We start from the raw sequence: 23,365 nt of genomic DNA on the forward strand, positions 1-23,365 counted from the left end.
AAGTGAGAAATCATGGATGAGAACCCATGCCCTCATGATGCAGTACATTTTAAACAGTTTCGGGATGAGAATTGTGCCCTGCTTAGTTTTGGAATAACTCCAGAACAAAGTGCTCCATGAAGACAGAAGTCTTCTTTCATCCTGCAAAAGCCTCCAACTTGTGCTCATGTGCTTGTTTGAGGAGCTATCTGCAAATGGGGTAGAAAAAGTAACGGTTCTTGTGTGACGATACAATCAAACCTTTTAGGCAAACTGGATTTGTGGTCTTGTTACATCTCATTTCCCACATTACAACAGTGACTACACTCCAAAATTACTTCATTGGCTGTAAAGCGCTTTGAGATGTCCGGTGATCGTGAAAGGCGCTATATAAATGTAAGTCTTTTTTTCTTTCTTTCATTTGCCTTGTTTTCAGACTATTTCTACCAATCCCTTTGGGAACTTAGGAACACATGAACTCTAGAAACAGGAAAAGCAACAACAACTTGTATTTATATAGCGCCTTTAACGTAGTAAAACATCCCAAGGTGCTTCACAGGAGTGGCATAAAACAAAATTTGACACCAAACCACATAAGGAGAAATATGGGCAGATGACCAAAAGCTTGGTCAAAGAGGTAGGTTTTAAGGAGCGTCTTAAAGGAGGAAAGAGAGGCGGAGAGGTTTGGGGGGGGGAAATTCCAGAGCTTAGGGCTGAGGCAGCTGAAGGCACGGCCGCCAATGGTTGAGCGATTATAATCAGGGATGCTCAAGAGGGCAGAATTAGAGGAGCGCAGATATCTCAGGGGGCTGTGGAGCTGGAGGAGATTACAGAGATAGGGAGGGGCGAGGCCATGGAGGGATTTGATCACTGGAACTCAAGAACTAGGGACACAGTAACTCAGGAACCAAAAACACAATAATTCAGGATCCAGGGACTGTAGAATTTTGTGAGGGCTGTAGGCTTCAGTAGAGATTGCAGAGTTTTGCAGTGATTGTAAGGTTCTGAAGGGGCTGTAGAGATCTATTGAAATTGTAGAGTTCTGAAGGGACTGTCGACTTGTGTGGGGGCAATATGAGTCGACTGTAGTGTTCTGAAGTGATTGTTAAAATTCTGAGTGGATTATAGAGTTCTGTAGAGTTTTTTAAGGATTGTAGAGTTCTATAAGGAATGTACTATTCTGAGGTGATTGTTCTGCTTTGATTTTTCAAATTATAAACATGAATGGTAATATTATAACTAGACAGCATGAATGTTTTTACTCCTGTCCTGTAATACTGTTCTGGAATAAAATGATCATAGTTAAGGAGAACTTGCTGATCGATACCAACGCTTAGGATGTACAATACCTGTCATCACTTGGCTCAAGAGGCCTGCGATTCTTCAGCCACATGATCAGTGGTTCTGGTAAACCATGAATCTGGCACTGAAACCTGGCAACACCGCCCTCCTCCACGACCATCGACTGAGGCTGCACATGGAATGGAGACAGAGCTGGGGGGGTGGGGGGGGGGGAAAGAGAGTCAACATTAGGAAATTTAAGGATAGAGGACAAGTGGGAAGGACAGCATATTCTGTGCTGTGCATGCTCCACATATTGGAAGCTGCATGCAGCACATTAACATTTCAACAGGAAACCCATCGCCCAGCACCCAGCCACTGCTGCACCAGGGTCATTTGACTCTCCCTTTTGCAGACCCTACAGTGATAGCTAGTGTTATAAATCTCATCATCAAGAAACTACAGGAAACTTTGGTTTATCCGGAGGTTACATGTCCGGAATACTCGATGTAATGGCAAAAGTCAGGAGCCGTTTTCTATAAGTTTTTTTAGTTCTCGTTGCTTTTTTTTCCCAGTCAGGCACTGCAAGATCTGTAGCTATAGCAACAGCTTCAGCTAGAGACGCTTGCAGCTGCAGCCGACTGTTTAGAAGCTGTTGCTAAACAACAGTGTTTGTTGTCAGATACGGAGATGAAAACCTCCGTATGCTTCAACATTAACTTTGTATGTCCGGCAGTTTTGATAGATCGGCAACAGCTCGGTCCCGTCGGTGCCGGATATCACAAAGTTTCCTGTACTTATGAAATAATGCTGGACGGCCAGCTGGTGGCGCCGTCCAAGGAGTATAAATACTCGGGCGTGGGCCCCAGCTTGCTAGGGACATTTTGTAAGACAAGGAACTAGTGAAGTACAACTAGACCGCCATGTTCTGAAACAAGTTGATTAAAGCCTTGCTTTATACTCAAACCAAGTGCGTAGTGAGTTTTATTACGTCAGCTAGCAATGTGGAACATTACACAGTTCATACAGGCCTCTGGGATACCTGCAGCCTGCCTGCAGAGTTCCATCACAGTGATTAGCTGCAACCTTTACATATAGGTTCACTGAACAACCAGGAACAGTCATTTCCAGCAGATTAGAACATTTACATTGAATGTCTCGGAAAGGTTGGGGAATCACAAGAGCACAGTTTACCATGACTCTAAAACCTCCCATCACCAGGCCCATTCCTGTGGGAGAAACAGCACAATTCAGATAAAAGCTTGCGCTAAAAGGAACACCAGCACTCCTCAGCCTCACACAACAGACAAGGCAAACTGAACAAAATATTACACATTAAATAATAATGCTTAAGATTTACAGAGAGATTTTATTATAAAAGTTCCATACCAGATACAAATTGCAACAGGTTGATGCAGAGACTACACACGGGAACACTGAGATAGGGACACAAAACACTGGGAAATCCTAGGATGGAGACCCTATGCACCAAGTAACACTGGTATAGAGAGAATAAACACTGGGATAAAGTCATTACACAATAAATAACACTGGGTTAGAGACATTAGACATACTGGGGAAGACAATATAAAGACAACATACCCACAACACTTACTATAAGACTCTGATATACATCGCACTGTTCACTGTAAGACTGATATACACCACACTGTTCACTATAAGACACTGATATACACCACACTGTTCACTATAAGAGTGATATACACCACACTGTTCACTATAATACTCGGATATATACCACACTGTTCACTATAAGACTCTGGTATACACCACACTGTTCACTATAAGACTGATATACACCACACTGTTCACTATAAGACTGGTATACACCACACTGTTCACTATAAGACTCTGATATACACCACACTGTTCACTATAAGACTGGTATACACCACACTGTTCACTATAAGACTGATATACACCACACTGTTCACTATAAGACTGGTATACACCACACTGTTCACTATAAGACTCTGGTATACACCACACTGTTCACTATAAGACTGGTATACACCACACTGTTCACTATAAGACTCTGATATACACCACACTGTTCACTATAAGACACTGATATACACCACACTGTTCACTATAAGACACTGATATACACCACACTGTTCACTATAAGACTCTGATATACACCACACTGTTCACTATAAGACTCTGGTATACACCACACTGTTCACTATAAGAGTGATATACACCACACTGTTCACTATAATACTCGGATATATACCACACTGTTCACTATAAGACTCTGGTATACACCGCACTGTTCACTATAAGACTGGTATACACCACACTGTTCACTATAAGACTGGTATACACCACACTGTTCACTATAAGACTCTGATATACACCACACTGTTCACTATAGGACTCTGATATACACCTCACTGCTCACTATAAAACTCTGATATACACCACACTGCTCACTATAAGACTCTGATATACACTATACTGTTCACTATTAGACTCTGATATACACCATACTGTTCACTATTAGACTCTGATATACACCACACTGTTCACTATTAGACTCTGATATACACCACACTGTTCACTATTAGACTCTGATATACACCACACTGTTCACTATTAGACTCTGATATACACCACACTGTTCACTATTAGACTCTGATATACACCACACTGTTCACTATTAGACTCTGATATACTTCTTAGGCAGTCCCTCGGAACCGAGGATGACTTGCTTCCACGTTAAAAATGAGTTCGCAGGTGACTGATGAGTCCAATGCGGGACCTACAGTCTCTGTCACAGGTGGGGCAGACGGTGGTTGAAGGGGCGGGTGGGTGGGGTGCTTGGGTTGACGTGCGCGCCTTGCGCTGCCTGCACTTGGCTTCCGCTTGCTCCCGGCGAAGAGACCGGATGTTTCTCCTCCACTTTGTGCGGTCTTGGGCCAGGGATTCCCAGGTGTCGGTGGGGATGTTACACTTTTTCAAGGAGGCTTTGAGGGTGTCCTTAAAGTGTTTCCTCTGCCCACCTGGGGCTCTCTTGCCGTGCCGGAGCTCCGAGTAGAGCGCTTGTTTTGGGAGTCTCGTATCAGGCATGCGGACAATGTGACCCGTCCATCGGAGATGATCGAGCGTGGTCAAAGCTTCGATGCTGGTATACACCACACTGCTCACTATAAGACTCAGATATACACCACACTGTTCACTATAAGACTGATATATTCCTCACTGCTCACTGTAAGACTGATATACACCACACTGTTCACTATAAGACTCTTATATACACCACACTGCTCACTATAAGATTCTGATATACACCACATTGTTCACTATAAGACTCTTATATACATCACACTGTTCACTATAAGACTCGGATATACATCACACTGTTCACTATAAGATTCTGATATGCACCACACTGTTCACTACAAGACTGATATACACCAGAATGCTCACTCTAACACTCTGATAAACGGACATACAGTGATTGGGAATGTTTAACTCTGTCCTGGGACATGCAGTGATTGTGAACATTTAACTCTGTCCTGGGACATGCAGTGATTGTGAACGTTTAACTCTGTCCTGGGACATGCAGTGATTGGGAATGTTTAACTCTGTCCTGGGACATGCAGTGATTGGGAATGTTCCACTCTGTCTTGGGACAGGCAGTGATTGGGAATGTTCAACTCTGTCTGGGACATGCAGTGATTGGGAATGTTCAACTCTGTCTTGGGACATGCAGTGATTGGGAATGTTCAACTCTGTCTGGGACATGCAGTGATTGGGAATGTTCAACTCTGTTCTGGGAAATGCAGTGATTGGGAATGTTTAACTCTGTCCTGGGACATGCAGTGATTGGGAATGTTTAACTCTGTCCTGGGACATGCAGTGATTGGGAATGTTTAACTCTGTCTTGGGACATGCAGTGATTGGGAATGTTTAACTCTGTCTTGGGACATGCAGTGATTGGGAATGTTTAACTCTGTCCTGGGACATGCAGTGATTGGGAATGTTCAACTCTGTTCTGGGAAATGCAGCGATTGGGAATGTTTAACTCTGTCCTGGGACATGCAGTGATTGGGAATGTTTAACTCTGTCCTGGGACATGCAGTGATTGGGAATGTTCAACTCTGTCTGGGACATGCAGTGATTGGGAATGTTTAACTCTGTCCTGGGACCTGCAGTGATTGGGAATGTTTAACTCTGTCTTGGGACATGCAGTGATTGGGAATGTTTAACTCTGTCCTGGGACATGCAGTGATTGGGAATGTTTAACTCTGTCCTGGGACATGCAGTGATTGGGAATGTTTAACTCTGTCCTGGGACCTGCAGTGATTGGGAATGTTTAACTCTGTCCTGGGACGTGCAGTGATTGGGAATGTTTAACTCTGTCTTGGGACGTGCAGTGATTGGGAATGTTTAACTCTGTCCTGGGACGTGCAGTGATTGGGAATGTTTAACTCTGTCCTGGGACGTGCAGTGATTGGGAATGTTTAACTCTGTCTGGGACATGCAGTGATTGGGAATGTTTAACTCTGTCCTGGGACATGCAGTGATTGGGAATGTTTAACTCTGTCCTGGGACATGCAGTGATTGGGAATGTTTAACTCTGTCCTGGGACATGCAGTGATTGGGAATGTTTAACTCTGTCCTGGGACATGCAGTGATTGGGAATGTTTAACTCTGTCTTGAGACATGCAGTGATTGGGAATGTTTAACTCTGTCCTGGGACGTGCAGTGATTGGGAATGTTTAACTCTGTCCTGGGACATGCAGTGATTGGGAATGTTTAACTCTGTCCTGGGATGTGCAGTGATTGGGAATGTTTAACTCTGTCCTGGGACATGCAGTGATTGGGAATGTTTAACTCTGTCCTGGGACGTGCAGTGATTGGGAATGTTTAACTCTGTCCTGGGACATGCAATGTTTGAGAGTGTGCCGGCAGGTCATGTTGAAAATGTTAGTTGCGCAGCAGCATAAGGAACTATCCTGAGAGGCAGAGATTGAAATCTCGGCCATTTCACAAACAGCAAGTAAAAACTCAAGCCTTTGATTGAATTCAGCACAAACCGAAGGACTAATTCTATTAAACTAACAGCATTATATCCACATCAGCCCTTGATTCGAACAAAAAACAACTTCAAAGGCTCCATGTAAAGTCATGTAATGTAAAAATTGAATTATAATTACTTTAAGAAAGGCCTTGAAAGGCTAAACTAAGGATACATCAGTACTGACTAAGAAAGATCAGCATTAGGGATAAATAACAACGTAGAACAGTGTCCTGACCTGCGTACTGACCTGTTACAGCATCGTTTTAAGGGCCCAATTTTCAACAGTCGACCTCTATAAACATCTACTCTTTTACATTATCAATCAGGTTATGGGCAGGACACTCGAACCACCCAATATTAGTGTCAACTTGGCTGAGATGATTGTACTTCAGTTTGGGAGTTAGGAGGTTGTGAGTTAAAGCCCCACGGGTATTGCAGACCCATAGAGTGATTTTGCTCGTAGATGCTGCTGGTGGGAATCTTTACCGCTGCTTGCCCAATTCAGTCATGTGCTGTTTTACGACCATTCATTAATAGTCAGAAAGTCACGAGCAGTGGGTGCCTGAATTTTTATTTTGCGCTTCCCAGCAATGAGGCTCTTCACCAGCATTGCAGGAGTGTAAAATTAATCCCATGATCTAGGCTGACACAACAGCGCAAGTGCTGCATTGTCAAAGGTGATGTCCTTCAGATGAGACATTAAGCTAAAGTCTCTGTTTGTTCCGCTGGTTCAGTTAAATGCTAAAAATCGCAAGACACTATTCGAAGAAGAGAAGGAATTTCTCCTGATGCCCTGGCCAACATTCTTTCCTTAACTAATGCCACCAGCAAATTAGATTAACTGGATAATATCTCAGTATTGTTTGTGGGATACTGTTGTGTGCAAAATGGCTGCTCCAATTGCCTTCTTAACAACAGTGACCACACTTCAAAGTAATTCATTGCACTTTAGGGTCTTTCTGAGAGATGTGATAAAGCACCATGTATAGGCAAGTTCTTCCTTCTTATCTCTATGCATCGCTGTCCCATATTTACATTAGCATCAGGTACTGCTCTCCCTGTCAGCGTGTTGAAAAAGTATAACATCCCCACCGACACCTGGGAATCCCTGGCCCAAGACCGCACAAAGTGGAGGAGAAGCATCCGGGAAGGCACCGAACACCTCGAGTCTCTTCGCCGGGAGCAAGTGGAAGCCAAGTGCAGGCAGCACAAGGAGCGCACGTCAACCCAAGCACCCCACCCACCCGCCCCTTCAACCACCATCTGCCCCACCTCTCATCAGTCACCTGCGAGCTCGTTTTTAATGTGGAAGCAAGTCACCCTCAGTTCCGAGGGACAGCCGAAGAAGAAGAAGAAGAAATTAAAAGCCTGACGCTGATTCAGTTTAATTAAGTTCAGGGTGGGGGACTGCAAACACTGAGTCCTGATTCAACTGCGTGTCATGAAGCAGGCAGCAGTCCTGGCAATGGGGCAATTCATGCATCACCATGTTTGCATCACTACACTATCTGAATCATAATGCAAATAATGATGCACCAAAACAGCTTCGGACGGTGAGTGAGCTAGAAGAGCATTCGGTCTTCCAGAGGTCAGTGCTGTCGATGGTAGGAAAGCTGTGCATCTGCAGTCAATGGCTCTCTAGCAATGTAAAGTGCATTTAGATTGTCTACGCATTCTGCAGTTGACTTTCAGTTTTCCTCTTCAGGGCATTACTGGAGCAACTTAAGACTTTTCTACCAGTAATGTGCCATCAACTTTTGTCCAAAAGGATTAGGCTTTGTCAGTCTCCATGCAGTCCACAGTGGACAGAAGCCAATGGGCCAAAAAACAGAAAGAAAGACTTGCATTTATATAGCGCCTTTCACAACCACCGGACGTCTCAAAGTGCTTTACAGCCAATGAAGTACTATTTGAAGTGTAGTCACTGTTGTAATGTTGCAAATGCAGCAGCCAATTTGCGTACAGCAAAGTCCCACAAACAGCAATGTGATAATGACCAGATAATCTGTTTTTGTTATGTTGGTTGAGGGATAAATATTGGCCAGGACACCGGGGAGAAATCCCCTGCTCTTCTTCGAAATAGTGCCATGGGATCTTATACGTCCACCTGAGAGAGCAGACGGGGCCTCAGCTTAACGTCTCATCCAAAAAACAGCACCTCCAACAGAGCAGCACTCCCTCAGCACTGCACTGGAGTTTTAGCATAGCTTTATGTGCTCAAGTCCCAAGGCTCCTATGTGGAACTGAGCATAGACCTTTGACTATTACCAGTGGAGGAAGACCACTGATCTAGTAGTAGGGTTAAAAGTGAATCATGATCTGGGTGACTACAGTGATGGAGAAATAATAACTTGGCAAGTGGGGTGAAGGGAACTTAGGATCTGGTGGTCAGGTAAAAAGGTTATTTTAATCTAGCGACCAAAGTGAAAGGGAGACCGTGATTTCATGATCTGGGAGAAAGGGCAATTGTGATATGGTTGTGAATTTATGGGTTATTATAATGAACTCAAATGATTGTTCAATGGCTAAGTGAGTGGGCAAGAACATGGCAAATGGAATATAATGTGGAGAAATGTGAAGTTATCCACTTTGGTAGGAAAAATAGAAAAGCAGAGTATTTTTTAAATGGTGAGAGATTGGGAAATGTTGATGTTCAGAGGGACCTGGGTGTCCTTGTACACGAATCACTGAAAGTTAACATGCAGGTACAGCAAGTAATTAGGAAAGCAAATGGTATGTTGGCCTTTATTACAAGAGGATTTGAGTATAAGAGTAAAGACGTCTTACTGCAATTATATAGGGCCCTGGTGAGGCCACACCTGGAGTATTGTGTACAGTTCTGGTCTCCTTACGTAAGGAAAGATATACTTGCCATAGAGAGAGTGCAACGAAGGTTTACCAGACTGGTTCCTGGGATGGGGGGATTGTCCTATGAGGAAAGATTGAGTAGACTAGTCCTATATTCTCTAGAGTTTAGAAGAATGAGAGGTGATCTCATTGAAACATACAAAATTCTTACAGGGCTTGACAGGGTAGATGCAGGGAGGATGTTTCCCCTGGCTGGGGAGTCCAGAACCAGGGGTCACAGTCTCAGAATAAAGGGTCGGCCATTTAGGACTGAGATTAGGAGAAATTTCTTCACTCAGAGGGTGGTGAATCTTTGGAATTCTCTACCCCAGAGGGCTGTGGAGGTTCTGTTGTTAAGTATATTCAAGACAGAGATCGATAGATTTTTGAATATTAAGAGAATCAAGGGATATGGAGATAGTGCAGGAAAGTGGCGATGAGGTAGAAGACCAGCCATGATCTTATTGAATGGTGGAGCAGGCTCGAGGGGCCAAATGGCCCCCTCCTGCTCCTATTTCTTATGTTCTTATTCCTGACTGGGTATTTTCTCACTGGATATCAAAAGCATGTAATTCTCCAGCTCTGTCCTAAGCAACACAAATACACAATGTCACCTCCTGATAGAGGGTGAAGGAAAATAAACTCAAGGTAGAGGTGAAATGAACTGCCTGTCTGTCTTGTAACACTGATTGAAACAGGCATCTGTCTCTAGTGCTTCATAAATCACTAACTGTTGGCACAGGAGGTTCCTGAGGTAATTAATGGATGAAGTAAGGCATTAAATGAAATATATGCAGAGTGACAGAACAGCAGGCTCAGTCAGCATTTCAGTTGTGAAAACAGCCACTATACAAAGAGTAAGTCTCCTTGAAAACTATACTGAAATATTTCTAAGCTTCTGCAATGGATGAACCATGAGTCGCAAAACAATGCTCAGAAACAACAAGCCATTCATAGGGGAAAAAGCTGACAGCTAATTAGACCAGGGTGCAGTTGACAACAGCTCACTGCTGTATCAAATTAACATGAACTCCTCAAATAGCATCGCAGAAGAGCAGGCGTGGAACACAGATCACGAATGAGATACAGACACCTCAGAGACGGTCCTAATAATGTATTCTGTCTTTTCAACATTTGCATTTAATTAAGTTACATCTTCACTGAGGAAGCTGTAACAGTGAATGTGAGAAAGGATAATGAGGGCCTAGGAGAAAAGGACTTTAAAAAACGTAGTCTTTCTCTTGAAGAATGTAAAGATAGATAGATAGATAGATAGATAGATAGATAGATAGATAGGCAGACAGACAGACAGAGTTCTGAAAGAACTTGTGATATGGTATGACACAGACTGAGGAGGAGTGCTGATCTGGAAAAGTTGGCAGTGTGGCACTGATTTATGAGAACTGGTGGTTTGCCATAGAAGTGACCTTTTAAGAGTTGGCCATCTGCTATGGTAGTGCCATGCAAGAATTAGTCATTTACGAACATACGAACATGGAGCAGGAGTAGGCCACTCGGCCCCTCCCCCCCTTTCCTTTTGTTTCTCTCTCACACCTGGCAGCTATCTCTTGCCCTGCCAGTACACTTTACACCTAATCTCAGCCTATTACCATCTCGTCTAGCTTCTAATACCTTTCATTGTCTCTTTTACTTCTTTTGTTTCTTTCACTTCTTTTGTCCGATCGCAGCCCTGCCTTCGATCTATTTTCTTTTCTTTCCAGTTTTGAAGAAGGGTTCGACCCGAAACGTCAACTCAAATTTCTCTCCACGGATGTTGCCTGACCTGCTGAGTTTTTCCAGCATTTTCTGTTGTTATTTAAGATCATGGCTGATCTGATTACTCCACATTCCCGCCTACCCCCGATAACCTTTCACCCCCTTGCTTATCAAGAATCTATCTACCTCTGCCTTAAAAATATTCAAAGACTCTGCTTCCACTGCCCTCTGAGGAAGAGAGTTCCAAAGACTCATGACCCTCTGTGAGAAAAATTTCTCCTCAGAGGGTCGTGAGTCTTTGGAACTCTCTTCCTCAAAGGGCAGTGGAAGCGGAGTCTTTGAATACTTTTAAGGCAGAGGTACAATAGATAGATTCTATAAGATCATGGCTGACTGTTTAAAAATAAGGGGTCGCCCATTTACAGTGACCCCTAGTTCTAGATTCTCCCACAAGAGGAAACATCCTCTCCACATCCACCCTGTCCAGACCCCTCAGGATCTTATATGTTTAGTATAGCACAGACTTGGGGTAGCTTGTGATGTACTGTGGCAGTAATTCGGAGCAATCAGTGCTTTATTATGGAAGTGACCTGAGAGAGTTGTTTGTTCAAAGAACATTGGATATAAGACCTGACCATTCTCTAACTTTACAGTGCCATCTCACACTTTGATCACTGACTCTGTTTTAGAGCTCCCCACGGGAAATCACTGGTAACTTTATAATGTTGAATGCGGTAAAAAATTGAACAAATGCGAACAAATCACAGAGTTCCTGTAGATTTTATACATTATTGTATTTTTGGTTCCTCAATTCCAATATACCTAAATTATTTTACACCTATATACACTGTATATATATCTTGGCTAGGCCTTGCACCAGAAGGCAGGGCAGGAAAATGAAGTGCAGCTATAGGCCATTAGCATCGGGGCAAGAAGATCATCCAGCGGCAGGGAAGAAGTACCCAAGACGGATGATCATCGTCTCCTCTTCAATCCTTGAGCAAGAGTAGGAGAACATTTTTTATGCAGAGGATTGTTAGGACATGGAATGCTTTACTAGAAACAGTGGTGGAAACAGAATCAGAATAGGTTTTAACAGGGAAGTGGATTAAAAGGGAAGTGGATAAATATTTTAGGGAGAAAAATTTTAACAGGTATGAGGAAAGGCCAGGGGAAGGGGGGCTACGTGGATAGCTCTTTCAGAGAGAATGACTGCTTAGGCGCAGCTACACATCACAGCCATGCTGCAAATCCCAGAGTACCTGTTAGCAATAATAATACAGGAAACTCTTTGGTATCCGGCACCGATGGGGCCGGCGTGTTGCCGGTTGATCAAAAATTCCGGATGACGGAGAGGGTTACCTACCGAGGCTATTTTTAACAAAGAAAAATTTAAAAAATCAAGAAATGTGCAGTATACAGTAATTGGGTACTCACCTACAGAATGTTGTGTTAAATGGATGGTGGAAGATGCTTGATTAAGTACAGTACTGCCAGTTGAGGGTAATGCAATGCAATGACTACCAGCAGCATGAGAGACACACACTACCCCTGTAAAATGGCGGATCAGAAGAGACTACCGGCAGCGCGGGAGAGTCAGACTCCTGTTACAGGGGTACTGAGGTGTTCCGACTTCCGACAGCGCCAAGAAGCCGAGTAGTGGCAGTTTGGAGAACTACCCCCACTGACTAACTCGGCCACCGCGGGAGACTCGGACTTGGACTCAGCAACATTGCCGGTTATTGAGGTGTTGTTTTTGGGGTGAGCATTTTGCCGGTTAATAGAGAATTCCGTATATTTAGGTGCCGTTTAAACGAGAGTTTCCTGCAATACCAATTGTTAGCTCCCAGTTACTGGCTTATACATTGAGTGAAGTGGAAATACCATCCTGGTAATCGAATGATGCAACGATAATGGAGTTAATGACTGATCACATCAACCAATCTCTATCAATTAGTCTACAACAGCCCCAAACATGAAGTAAGGAAATACCCAGTGGTGGAGAGCTTTGGAGCCATGAGTCTAAAGTCACCTGTTTCCCCCACCCCCCCTCAAGCAATGCTACACTTACCACATGTCATGTCTCAAATTACTCATATACTGTATCCCAAAATGTTATTTTCCAAAAGAAATCTATCGAATTTGCATTTGAATTCATCAATATTAACTGCTTCCACCATCTCCCTAGGGAGCCTGATCCATAGATTGACCACGTGCTCACTGAAATGTTTCTGCCAATTCGCTTTGAATTTACCTCCCTTCAGGTGCAGACCATGTCCTCTGGTTCTACTGTTCTGGACAAGGTGAAATGGCTTGTCATGGTTTAGCTTGTCATAGGAATAGTAATCATATTAATAAAGGTGTCACCCTTGGTTCAGTTATAGCGGGCACCTTTGAGTCAGAAGGCTCTGGGTTCAAGCCCCATTTCAGAGACTCGAGCACATAATTTAGATCGACACTTCAGTGCAATATTGTTGGTGGTGCTGCCTTTCAGATAAGCCCTCTCAGCTGAACATAAACGATCCCATGGCACTAGAAGAAGAGCAGGAGAGTTCTCCTAGTGTTGTAGCCAACAATTATCCCACAACCAACAAAGCCAAAACAGATTATCTGGTCATTTACTTCAATGCTATTTATGAGACCTTGCTGTGTGCAAATTGGCTGCTGCATTTCCTACATTAATAACAGTGATTACATTTCAAAAGTACTTCATGCATGGTGACTACACTTCAAAATTACTTAATTGGTTGTAAAGTGTTTTGGGACATCCTGGGGTTGTGAAAGGCGCTATATAAATGCAATTTCTTTCTTTCGCTAATGCGTTTTAAAATAATTTGATACTAACTCATGCATTTCTGGTCTAAGAGCCAATATCCTAAAAAGAAATTGTAGTCAGAAAATAATCCAAAAAGTAATTATTTCAACAATTATTCCAATTCAAAAGTATAGAGGACCTCTGTGCTTTGTCGGGTGGTAATATGTTTGTCTCAACCAATCAGCTTGTGCAAAACTAATCAGGGCAACAAACCCAGGAAACAAGACTTTCACATCAGTACGTATGGACCTCACAAGCTAACAAAGCTGCACTTGTATCTTAACACACTCCCTCATCTGAGGGCTGGTTAATATCGGACCACACCAAGATTTCCCCACAATGGGACAACGTTGCTCCAATGAGCTTCAGCATGAGTCTGCCCCTTGTTTAAGTGGTAACCGAACCAATGAGTGGCCATTCTGGGCAAAGGTTATGGCAATTATTTTTAATTCCTGTTGGTGACTGGTTTCAATCTTTAATACCAGGGTGGACAAACAAGTGGTGTGTATGGAAAATAGCATGAGATTATTGACAATGACTAACTGAACCGTGATGTGCAGTCCCATTTATTATCTTCTAATGGTCATCAAGTGATGTCAACATTTGCATATTAGACCGATATCATAAAATAACTTTCTTAGTTTAAGGTCTTACTATACCCCACATCCTTTATAGTAACACTTTCCAATATATCCCATTCATCTCACTGTATGCACTCTTGTATACTCCATGTATCTCATTATTAGACTCTTCAATATAAAGAAAGACTTGCATTTATATAGCGCCTTTCACGACATCAGGATGTCCCAATGCACTTTACAACCAATGAAGTACTTTTTGAAGTGTAGTCACTGTTGTAATGTCGGAAACGCGGCAGACAATTTTCACACAGCAAGTTCCCACAAACAGCAATGTGATAATGACCAGATCATCTGTTTTAGTAATGTTAAGCGAGGGATAAATATTGGCCAGGGCACCGGAGATAACTCCCCAACTCTTCTTCAAAATAGTGCCATGGGATCTTTTACATCCACCTGCAAGACCAGACGGGGCCTCGGTTTAACATCTCATCTGAAAGACAGCGCCTCCAACAGTGCAGCACTCCCTCAGTACTACACTGGAGTGTCAGCCTAGATTTTTGTGCTCAAGTCTCTGGAGTGGGACTTGAACCCACAACCTTCTGACTCAGAGGCGAGAATGCACCCACTGAGTCACAGCTTTACTAACTCATATACAGCATTGTAACACTTTTCAATATACCCCGCACACTGCATTTTAACACTCTCCAATATAGCCCATGCACCTCAGTGTAATACTTTCAGATGTAATCCATGTTTCTTATTGTATCGCACTCAAATATACTACATGCTCACAACTGATATACTTAAGTATATGGGGAGAAAGTCTAATATTTTTCTCATCAATCCCATATCCCTCAAAGTAACACTTTCTAGTATACCCACACTTCTCACTTAACACTCTGATATAATCCACAACTCATGACCGATACACCAACATAGTGGTCTCAACGACTGTTTGTTCTTTCTGAGGTTAATATTGATCTTCATAAACACATGGATAACCGGGACCTTTTAGATGACTTTCAACTTACTGCGCACAACTAACAAGATTTACTGCTTTGTGCACGCTACACAGCAATTTAGTAGAACCCATAAAAAACAATATAGTAGTTTTAATTGTATTACTGATCATAATCTTAATGGATCTTCAGAGACGCTCTGATCTGTCCCAGACACCAGAACCTTAATGAGATTAGTGTGCTAGATGAATCCATTTCTCCTCCTGTATAGGGATTATGAATGCTAGACTGTTAATACAACCTCCTTTCTGTGTGCTGCCACCCACCTTAACATTATCTTTACGTGTGTGCTTATAGCCAGCACTCATTCCAAGTGCCCCCGAACTAACCAAATTAAAGCCTTGTTCAGTCCCAGCACTGTTACACTGTTATTAGATTGTGGCTGTCATAAAACACAAACGGGCACAAATCTCAATTCCAGTTCAGCTAACCTTCTATATCTCAAAGGATATTTAAAGTCAGTTTTTGTTGCCACTTTGAAAACCTGGGGTTTCCTGACTTTTGTTTTTTTTAAATTTTATTGTAAAAAGAGAGAGGAAATCAGAAAAAAAAAAATTGCATTTCCATAGCGCCTTATAGTTCTGGTCACCACACTTTAGGAAGGATGTGAAGGCCCTTGAGAGGGTGCAGAGGAGATTTACCAGAATGGTTCCGGGGATGGGGGATCTTAGCTACAAGGACAGGTTGGGGAAACTGGATTTGTTTTCATTAGAGCAAAGGAGGTTGAGGGGTGATTTGATCGAGGTGTACAAGATTATGACGGGTTTGGATAGGCTAGACGGGGAAAGGCTGTTCCCACTAGTTGATGGTACAATGACTAGGGGACACAGATTTAAGGTTTTGGGTAAGAGATACGGGGGGGGGGGGGGGGAGTGAGGAAAAACTTTTTTACGCAGCGAGTGGTGAGGACCTGGAACTCGCTGCCGACGGAAGTGGTGGAAGTGGAGACACTCAATGTTTTCAAGGGGCGACTGGATAGGCACTTGAGGGAAATAAACTTGCAGGGCTACGGGGATAGAGCGGGGGAATGGGACTGACTGGATTCCTCTACAGAGAACTGGCATGGGCTCGATGGGTTGAATGGCCTCCTTCTGTGCCGTTGTGACACTATGGGCAGGATTTTCATTGGGCTGTGGAGGCAGGATTGGAGGCGTGTGGGGGGTTAAAATCTCGAAATCGGGGGGCACGAACCCATCCCACCCCCAACCCGCCTTCATGCCAGTTTAAAAGGAGGCGGATACCCGACCTGTGCTGGGACCCGCCTCCCCAAGACGGGAAGGGGATTAGTGCCAATTAACTGCCTGTTAACAGGTAGTTAACAGGCAGTTTTTAGCCTAATCCTGGCTGTATTTTTATTGCTGAAGTGTGGGATTCCCGACGGCTCCAAACCATGCCAAGTTAGCGAGGCGGACCGTCGGGTTGAAGGGCTTGGAGGGTTCGAGATGTCCGGTGTTCAGGTGAGTGATGGGTGCATGAGTGCAAAGGTAAGTGTGTTTGCTGTGTGTAAAGTGTTTAAAGAATTTTTACTTACCTTTACTTACCTTTACAGCCTTCCTTCAGGTCTCGGGAGTCCCTCATCTCACCGGCACAGAAAGCAGAATGGCCGCGAGCTGTCAAAAGTTGCAGCATTCAGCGTTCTGTTCTGGAGAGATCTCTAAATCAGCCTGAGAGGAAGGAATTAACTTGGAGTACAGATTGTCAGTGTTTGACAGCTTCAAAGAGCTGTCAAATGCTGAAATTTCATCTGTCAAAAGCTCTTGACAGATGAAATGTCAATCTGTGACGTCACCTGTTGCCGGGTGGCCCTTAATTGGCCTGCTGAGCCCGCTGGGCGAGCTCAACAAGGTCAATCAAGTCAAAATCGCGTGGGTTGGCCACAACTCGATGGAGGCGGGACTACAACCCCGAAAGTTGTAGTCCTGCCTCCTACCCGCCTCCTCAATGAAAATCCAGCCCTATGACTTTCCTGACCTTCCAAAGCGCTTTACAGCGAATGAAATACTTTTTGAAGTGCAGTCACTGTTGTAATGTAGGAAATGCGGCAGCCAATTTGCGCACAGCAAGCTCCCACAAACAGCAATGTGATAATGATTAGATAATCTGATTTTAATTATGTCGATTGAGGGGTAAATATTGCCCAGAACTCCCCTGCTCTTCTTCAAAATAGTGTCATGGGATCTTTTACATCCACCTTAGAGAGCAGATGGGGCCTCATTTTAACATCTCAACCAAAAGACGGCACCTCCGGCAGTGCAGCACTCCCTCAATACTTCACTGGAGTGTCAGCCTAGATTTTTGTGCTCAGGTTTCTGGAGTGGGACTTGAACCCACAACCTTCTGATTCAGAGGCAAGAGTGCTATCCACTGAGCCACAGCTGACACCGTCTGAGGGAAAAAAAATACCAAATGTCCAGGTAAATTTGGAGTGGATCAGTAAGAAACAAATTTTTATTTTGAACATCAAGAAAACTCATGAAAACAAGCAGGGGACTAGAAAAAGATAATCAAGCTAAATAATAATCCAGAATTATTTACATTGTCCACTTTTATCTCACTTAACCCAGAATGGAGGATACTGGATGGGTTGTAGGGCAGCAGCCGGTCTGGTTCAATCCGAGACAGTTTGGGGGTGGAATCGGTGGCAAGTGTATGAGGTTTGGGGTGGGGGCTGCAGACACTAGTCTAGAAATTTGATGGCGCTCGGCCATTTTACGGGCGCTACACGAGCGCCTAAGCCTCCAATATGGTGAACTGGAAGCGCGCGCTCATTAGGAGCCAGAAATGTGCTGCCCGTCATATTGGTGGTAGAGGCAAAAAAAATAGGTGGCCAGAGCCCACAGCTTAAACAAGCGTTAGGCCCTTTGCAGAGCTAGGGCAGCGGGGGCGGTGGGGGGGGTGGTGGGGAGGGTTGGGAGCTGGGGGGAATGGGCCTAGAGGAAGGCTTGTCTTGGTGGGCAAAGGGAAGCAGTAGAGGCAGCTGAATGAATGGTATTAGTTTCAGTGGTCAAGAGGTCCATGAGCTCCATGCACTTGCTGTTGAAGGTGAGGGTGTAGGGGGCAGGGGGAGAGGGGTTTAAGGAAATGGGTGGCAGTGGAGAAAAGAAGCCAGGGGTTCTCTTTGTTCTCCAGGATGATCTTGGAGTAGAGTGTGGTTTTGGCAGAGAATAGTGAGACCCGATACCACTGAGTGATTCCCTCCAGATCAGGTGAAGGATGGCTAAACCAGTTGTGTGCTAGATACACTCAAGCCTATGCCCATTGGACTTGAGGAATACCAGGGGGATTGACCAAGATGGGAGGTTTTGCTGGGGCCAAGGACTTCAAAGCGGGGGGTGAGGGAGTGGTTGAGCAGATTGATTCACACAGAAACTGAACACAGGATCAAACCTAATGTCACATGGGAGTGAATGCTGAAACTGGCCTTGTTTCGGATTCAGCTTCACAAGCACAGATATCTGTTTAGCTTCCCTTCCACAGCACTCAGAAATGAAAGTCTGAACAAATGCAAAAGCTTTGTGCTCATTATAAAGTCTTTGTGTATGCCTTCACCATCCAAACAATCAATAAATTTTTACAGGAATCACATCCCGGTCTGCTTATGTGTGATGTCCTATTGGATTTCTGTCAAGGCTACCTAGAAATCACGTAGCAACATTTGCTGATTTTCATCTACTTTTATTATTCCCTCATATTTTCTCTTCCCTGTAGCTCGCTCAGCACTTTTCTCCAACTGAAAGGTAGGAAGGACAGACAAGCAATCCTCCATCAATGGCATTCAGCAACCCGCCTCTACAGTTTGATTGAGGGAAGTCCAGGATTACATCGGATATACGGCACAGAAACAGGCCATTCGGCCCGACCAGTCCACACCGGCGTTTATGCTCCACTCGAGCCTCCTTCCATTCTTCCTCATCTAACTCTATCTGCATAACCCTCTATTCTCTTCTCCCTCATATGCTTATCTAGCTTCACCTTAAATGCATCTATAAAGGGCAGCACAGTGGCATAGTGGTTAGCACTGTTGCCTCACAGCGCCAGGGACCCGGGTTCAAATCCGGCCTCGGGTGACTGTCTGTGTGGAGTTTGCACATTCTCCCCGTGTTTGCGTGGGTTTCCTCTGGGTGCTCCGGTTTCCTCCCACAGTCCAAAGATGTGCGGGTTAGGTTGATTGGCCATGATAAAAAAATTGACCCTTAGTGTTAGGGGGGATTAAATACGTGGGGTTACGGGGATAGGGCTTGGGTGGGATGGCTGTCGGTGTAGGGACCGGGTGCTAGGGTTTGGATGATCAGCCATGATCTCGTTGAATGGCGGAGCAGGTTCGAAGGGCCGAATCTCCTGCTCCTATCTTCTATGTTTCTATACTATTCGCCTCAACCACTCCCTGTGGTAGCGAGTTCCACATTCTCACTACTCTTTGGGTAAAGAAATTTCTTCTGAATTCCCTATTTGATTCCTTGGTGACTATCTTATATTGATGGCCTCTAGTTTTGCTCTTCCCCACAAGTGGAAACACTCTCTCTGTATCCACTCTATCAAAACGTTTCATAATTTTAAAGACCTCTATTAGGTCAGCCCTCAGCCTTCTCTTTTCAAGAGAAAAGAGACCCAGCCTGTTCATCCTTTCCTGATAGGTACAACCTCACGTTTCTGGTATCATCGTAAATCTTTTTTGTACCCTCTCCAGTGCCTTTATATCCTTTTTATAATATGGCGACCAGGACGGCACACAATACTCCCAAATGTGGTCTAACCAAGGTTCGATACAAGTTTAGCGTAACTTCTCAACTTTTCAATTCTATCCCCCGAGAAGTGCTTGGTTTGCTTTTGTATGGCCTTGCTAACCCGTATCGCTACTTTCAGTGATTTGTGTATTTGTACTCCCAGATCCCTTTGCTCCTCTGCCTCATTTAGATTCTTATTTTCTAAGTAATATGCGACCTCCTTATTTTTTCGTAACAAAATGTAATACCTCACACTTATCTATGTTGAAATTAATTTGCAAATTATGTGCCCATTCTGTAAGTTTATTAATGTCTTCTTGTAATTTGTTGCAGTCCTCCTCAGTGTTGACTATCCCTACCAATTTGGTGTTGTCTGCAAATTTAGAAATTGTGTTTTTGATTCCAAAGTCTAAATCATTAATATAAATCGTGAACAACAGTGGTCCCAGCCAATGTTCCCTTTAAGCTGAGTGGCTGCACAGCGCTCTGGAGGTCCCATGCAGCCGGTGAATCAGCTTTTAAATAGAAAAACCGTGCATGCACACAATTTTGAGTGGGGCGTGCAGCCCATTAAATAAATTACATGGAACATTGGTCCCAGCACTAATCCTTGGGGAACTCACTTCCCACCTTCTGCCACCCTTTATCCCTACTCACTGCTCTCTGTCTTTCAGCCAGCTAGCTATCCATTCTGCTACTTGTCCCCTGACTCCACATGCTCTGACCTTATTCATTAGTCTATTATGTGGTACCTTATCGAAGGCCTTTTGAAAATCTAGATATATTACATCTACTCCATTACCCTTGTCTTCTCTCTCTGTTACCTCTTCAAAGAATTCAATGAGGTTGGTCAAGAAAGACTTTCCCTTTTGAAATCCATGTTGACTATTCATTATTACATTATTGGTCTCTAGATGTTTTTCTATTTCCTCCTTTAGTAGGGATTCCGATATTTTTCCTGCTACCGATGCTAAGCTGACTGGTCTATAGTTCCCTGAACATGTTCTATCTCCCTTCTTAAATATAGCTATAATGTTAACTATCCACCAGTCCTCTGGCACTACACTTTTTTCTAACAAATTATTAAATATGTGCAATAGTACCTTTGCTATCTCTTCCCTAGATTCTTTTCGAATGCGCAGATGCAATCCATCTGGACCAGGGGTTTTATCCTCTTTGAGTTTGGTTAGTTTATTTAATATTTCTCCTCTTTTTATTTCAAATGCAGTTATATCATTTCTAATCTCATCGTCCGATGTCATGTCCACTTGATCCGTCTCCCTGGTAAATTATTTATTATTTCTGCCATCTCTCGATCACTGCCTGTGATTTTATCCTGACTGTCCCTATTCCCATCCCGACTTTCCTTTTTTAATTTAGGTGCTGGTAGAATATTTTACTATTTTGTTTTGTGTTCCTTGATAAGTTAATTTCATAGTTCCTCTTTGCCTTCCTAATTGTTTTTTTTAAACTTCTCTCCTAGTCTCATATATTCCATTGTCTTGCTCTCCTCTGCTGTCCATGTACATAGTGTATGTCCCTTTCCTTACCCTCAATTTTTCCCTTATGTCTTTACTCATCCATGGTGTCTCATTAGTATTTAGTTTGGTTTTTTTTAGCGGAATATATTTTTCCTGGGCTCTGTTGAACACCGTTTTAAATGTTTCCCATTGCTGTTCTACATCATTGTTTGCCAATATTGTTGTACATTTTATTTTCCCAAATTCTACTCTCAGCCCCTCAAAATCAGCTTTACTCCAATCTATTACCCTGGTCTTTGTCATGCTTATGTCCTTCTCAGTTATTATCCTAAAGCGCTTTATACTATGGTCACTATTGCCTAGACGTTCCTCCAATTTTACTTCTCTTATCTGCTCTGGTTCATTCCCCATTACCAGATCCAGTAGCGAAATGTCTCGTTGGGCTTCTTACATACTGGGTTAGAAAGGAGCCGGTACACATGGCAGGAACTCCATTCCCTTATCCCCTTTACCTACCTCTTCTGGCCAATTAATTTTGAGGTAGTTGAAATCCCCCATTATTATTACGCTATGTTTGTTACTCATTTCCCTAATTTGTTTGCATAGTTCTTCCTCCATCTCTCTTCCACTATTAGATGTTCTGTCGACTACCCCTATTAGTGTGATTAATCCTTTTTTATCTCTTACCCCAATACCACATGGATTCTATTTCTGTTTTACTGATAGCTGCACTACTTTTTTCTACTGCCATTATGTTATCTCTAATAAGTATAGCTCCTCCACCGCTCCATTTTCCCACATCTCTGTTATACCCTACAATGTTTAATTCTCAGTCCTGATTTTTCTGTAGCCATGTCTCAGTAATTCCAACTATATCTGGTTCCTCGTAACATATTATTGCCTCCAGTTCCATTGTTTTATTACGGACACTGTGTGCATTGCTGTACATACAGTTTAAATCATTTTTAATAGCAGTTTCTCTCACTTTATTTTTAATCATTTTGACACTCCTGTTCTATAACTCTATTTATTCCCTGGCCATTTATGTCCTCCCTTAGTTTAGTCTGTCTCATACTCTCCTTTGCTGTTTTGTTTATATTTAAGCTTGTTTCATTTCTTGTAGATCCCTCCCTCCTCCGCCCCCATCTTACTAGTTTAAAGCCTTTGCGATGTCTTGTCTTTAATCTTCACTCCCTCCCTGTGGAGAAGAGTCTAGTCTTTGTTCCGTGCTTCCCTTCACCCCACTCGATAACACAATCTAGATTAGTATCTTCTTCCGGGGAATACTGTGTACTCCAATTTGCTGTGTCACATCCACTCTAGTTTCACGTTTTCAACTGTATTAAAGGGAAAGTCTGTAGGATCCTACACTTGGGACTTTACAGTCCTGATTTTGGAAGAACAGCAAAATCATGGTTGATCTGACCCATGGTCACTTGTGCTGGCCGCCTGGCTGAATTTTATGACTCAAGTTCCTCTCCCTATTTTGGCTGAGGAGGGTTCTTGTTCCTCACACGTAGTGAGTGAGCGATCTTGGTTATACCATCAGGAAAGGTGACAGGGCAGACGCTAAACAATGGAAACGAGATAAACCATTGGGTATTCCTACCCGGGTTCCTTTTGTGTCATCAGGCCGTGCCCCCATTATCTTGCCCTGGTGGTCAATATTATCAATATTATAATGCAGAGCAGGGCTCGATGTTAAACGGCTGAACCGATAGCCAGTGGAACTACTTGCTGAATGAAAAGAGTCACTGGTCCACAGTACAAAACAGTGTCTATTAATACAGCAGAATGTAAAACTATACAAACTTATCACACATAGATGGGTTCATTAGAGACGGTTTACAAAAATAACGTGTACACTAAGTC

At 43.4% G+C, this 23,365-nt stretch overlaps 1 protein-coding gene across 1 annotated transcript in view; it reads right to left on the reverse strand.

Annotated features, from left to right (window-relative positions):
• The window catches only part of igdcc3 (immunoglobulin superfamily, DCC subclass, member 3), a 132,117-nt gene that overhangs the window by 45,959 nt on the left and 62,793 nt on the right, over positions 1 to 23,365 (reverse strand). The window contains exon 3 of the mRNA XM_085968586.1: positions 1,329 to 1,473. Coding sequence (XP_085824712.1) covers positions 1,329 to 1,473 — 145 coding nt within the window. The remainder of the gene's footprint in view (positions 1 to 1,328; positions 1,474 to 23,365) is intronic.

Source organism: Somniosus microcephalus, chromosome 27 (genome assembly GCF_052327205.1).
Source record: "Somniosus microcephalus isolate GS21.2 chromosome 27, FLI_Smic_1.0, whole genome shotgun sequence".
Taxonomy (NCBI): Eukaryota; Metazoa; Chordata; class Chondrichthyes; order Squaliformes; family Somniosidae; genus Somniosus; species Somniosus microcephalus.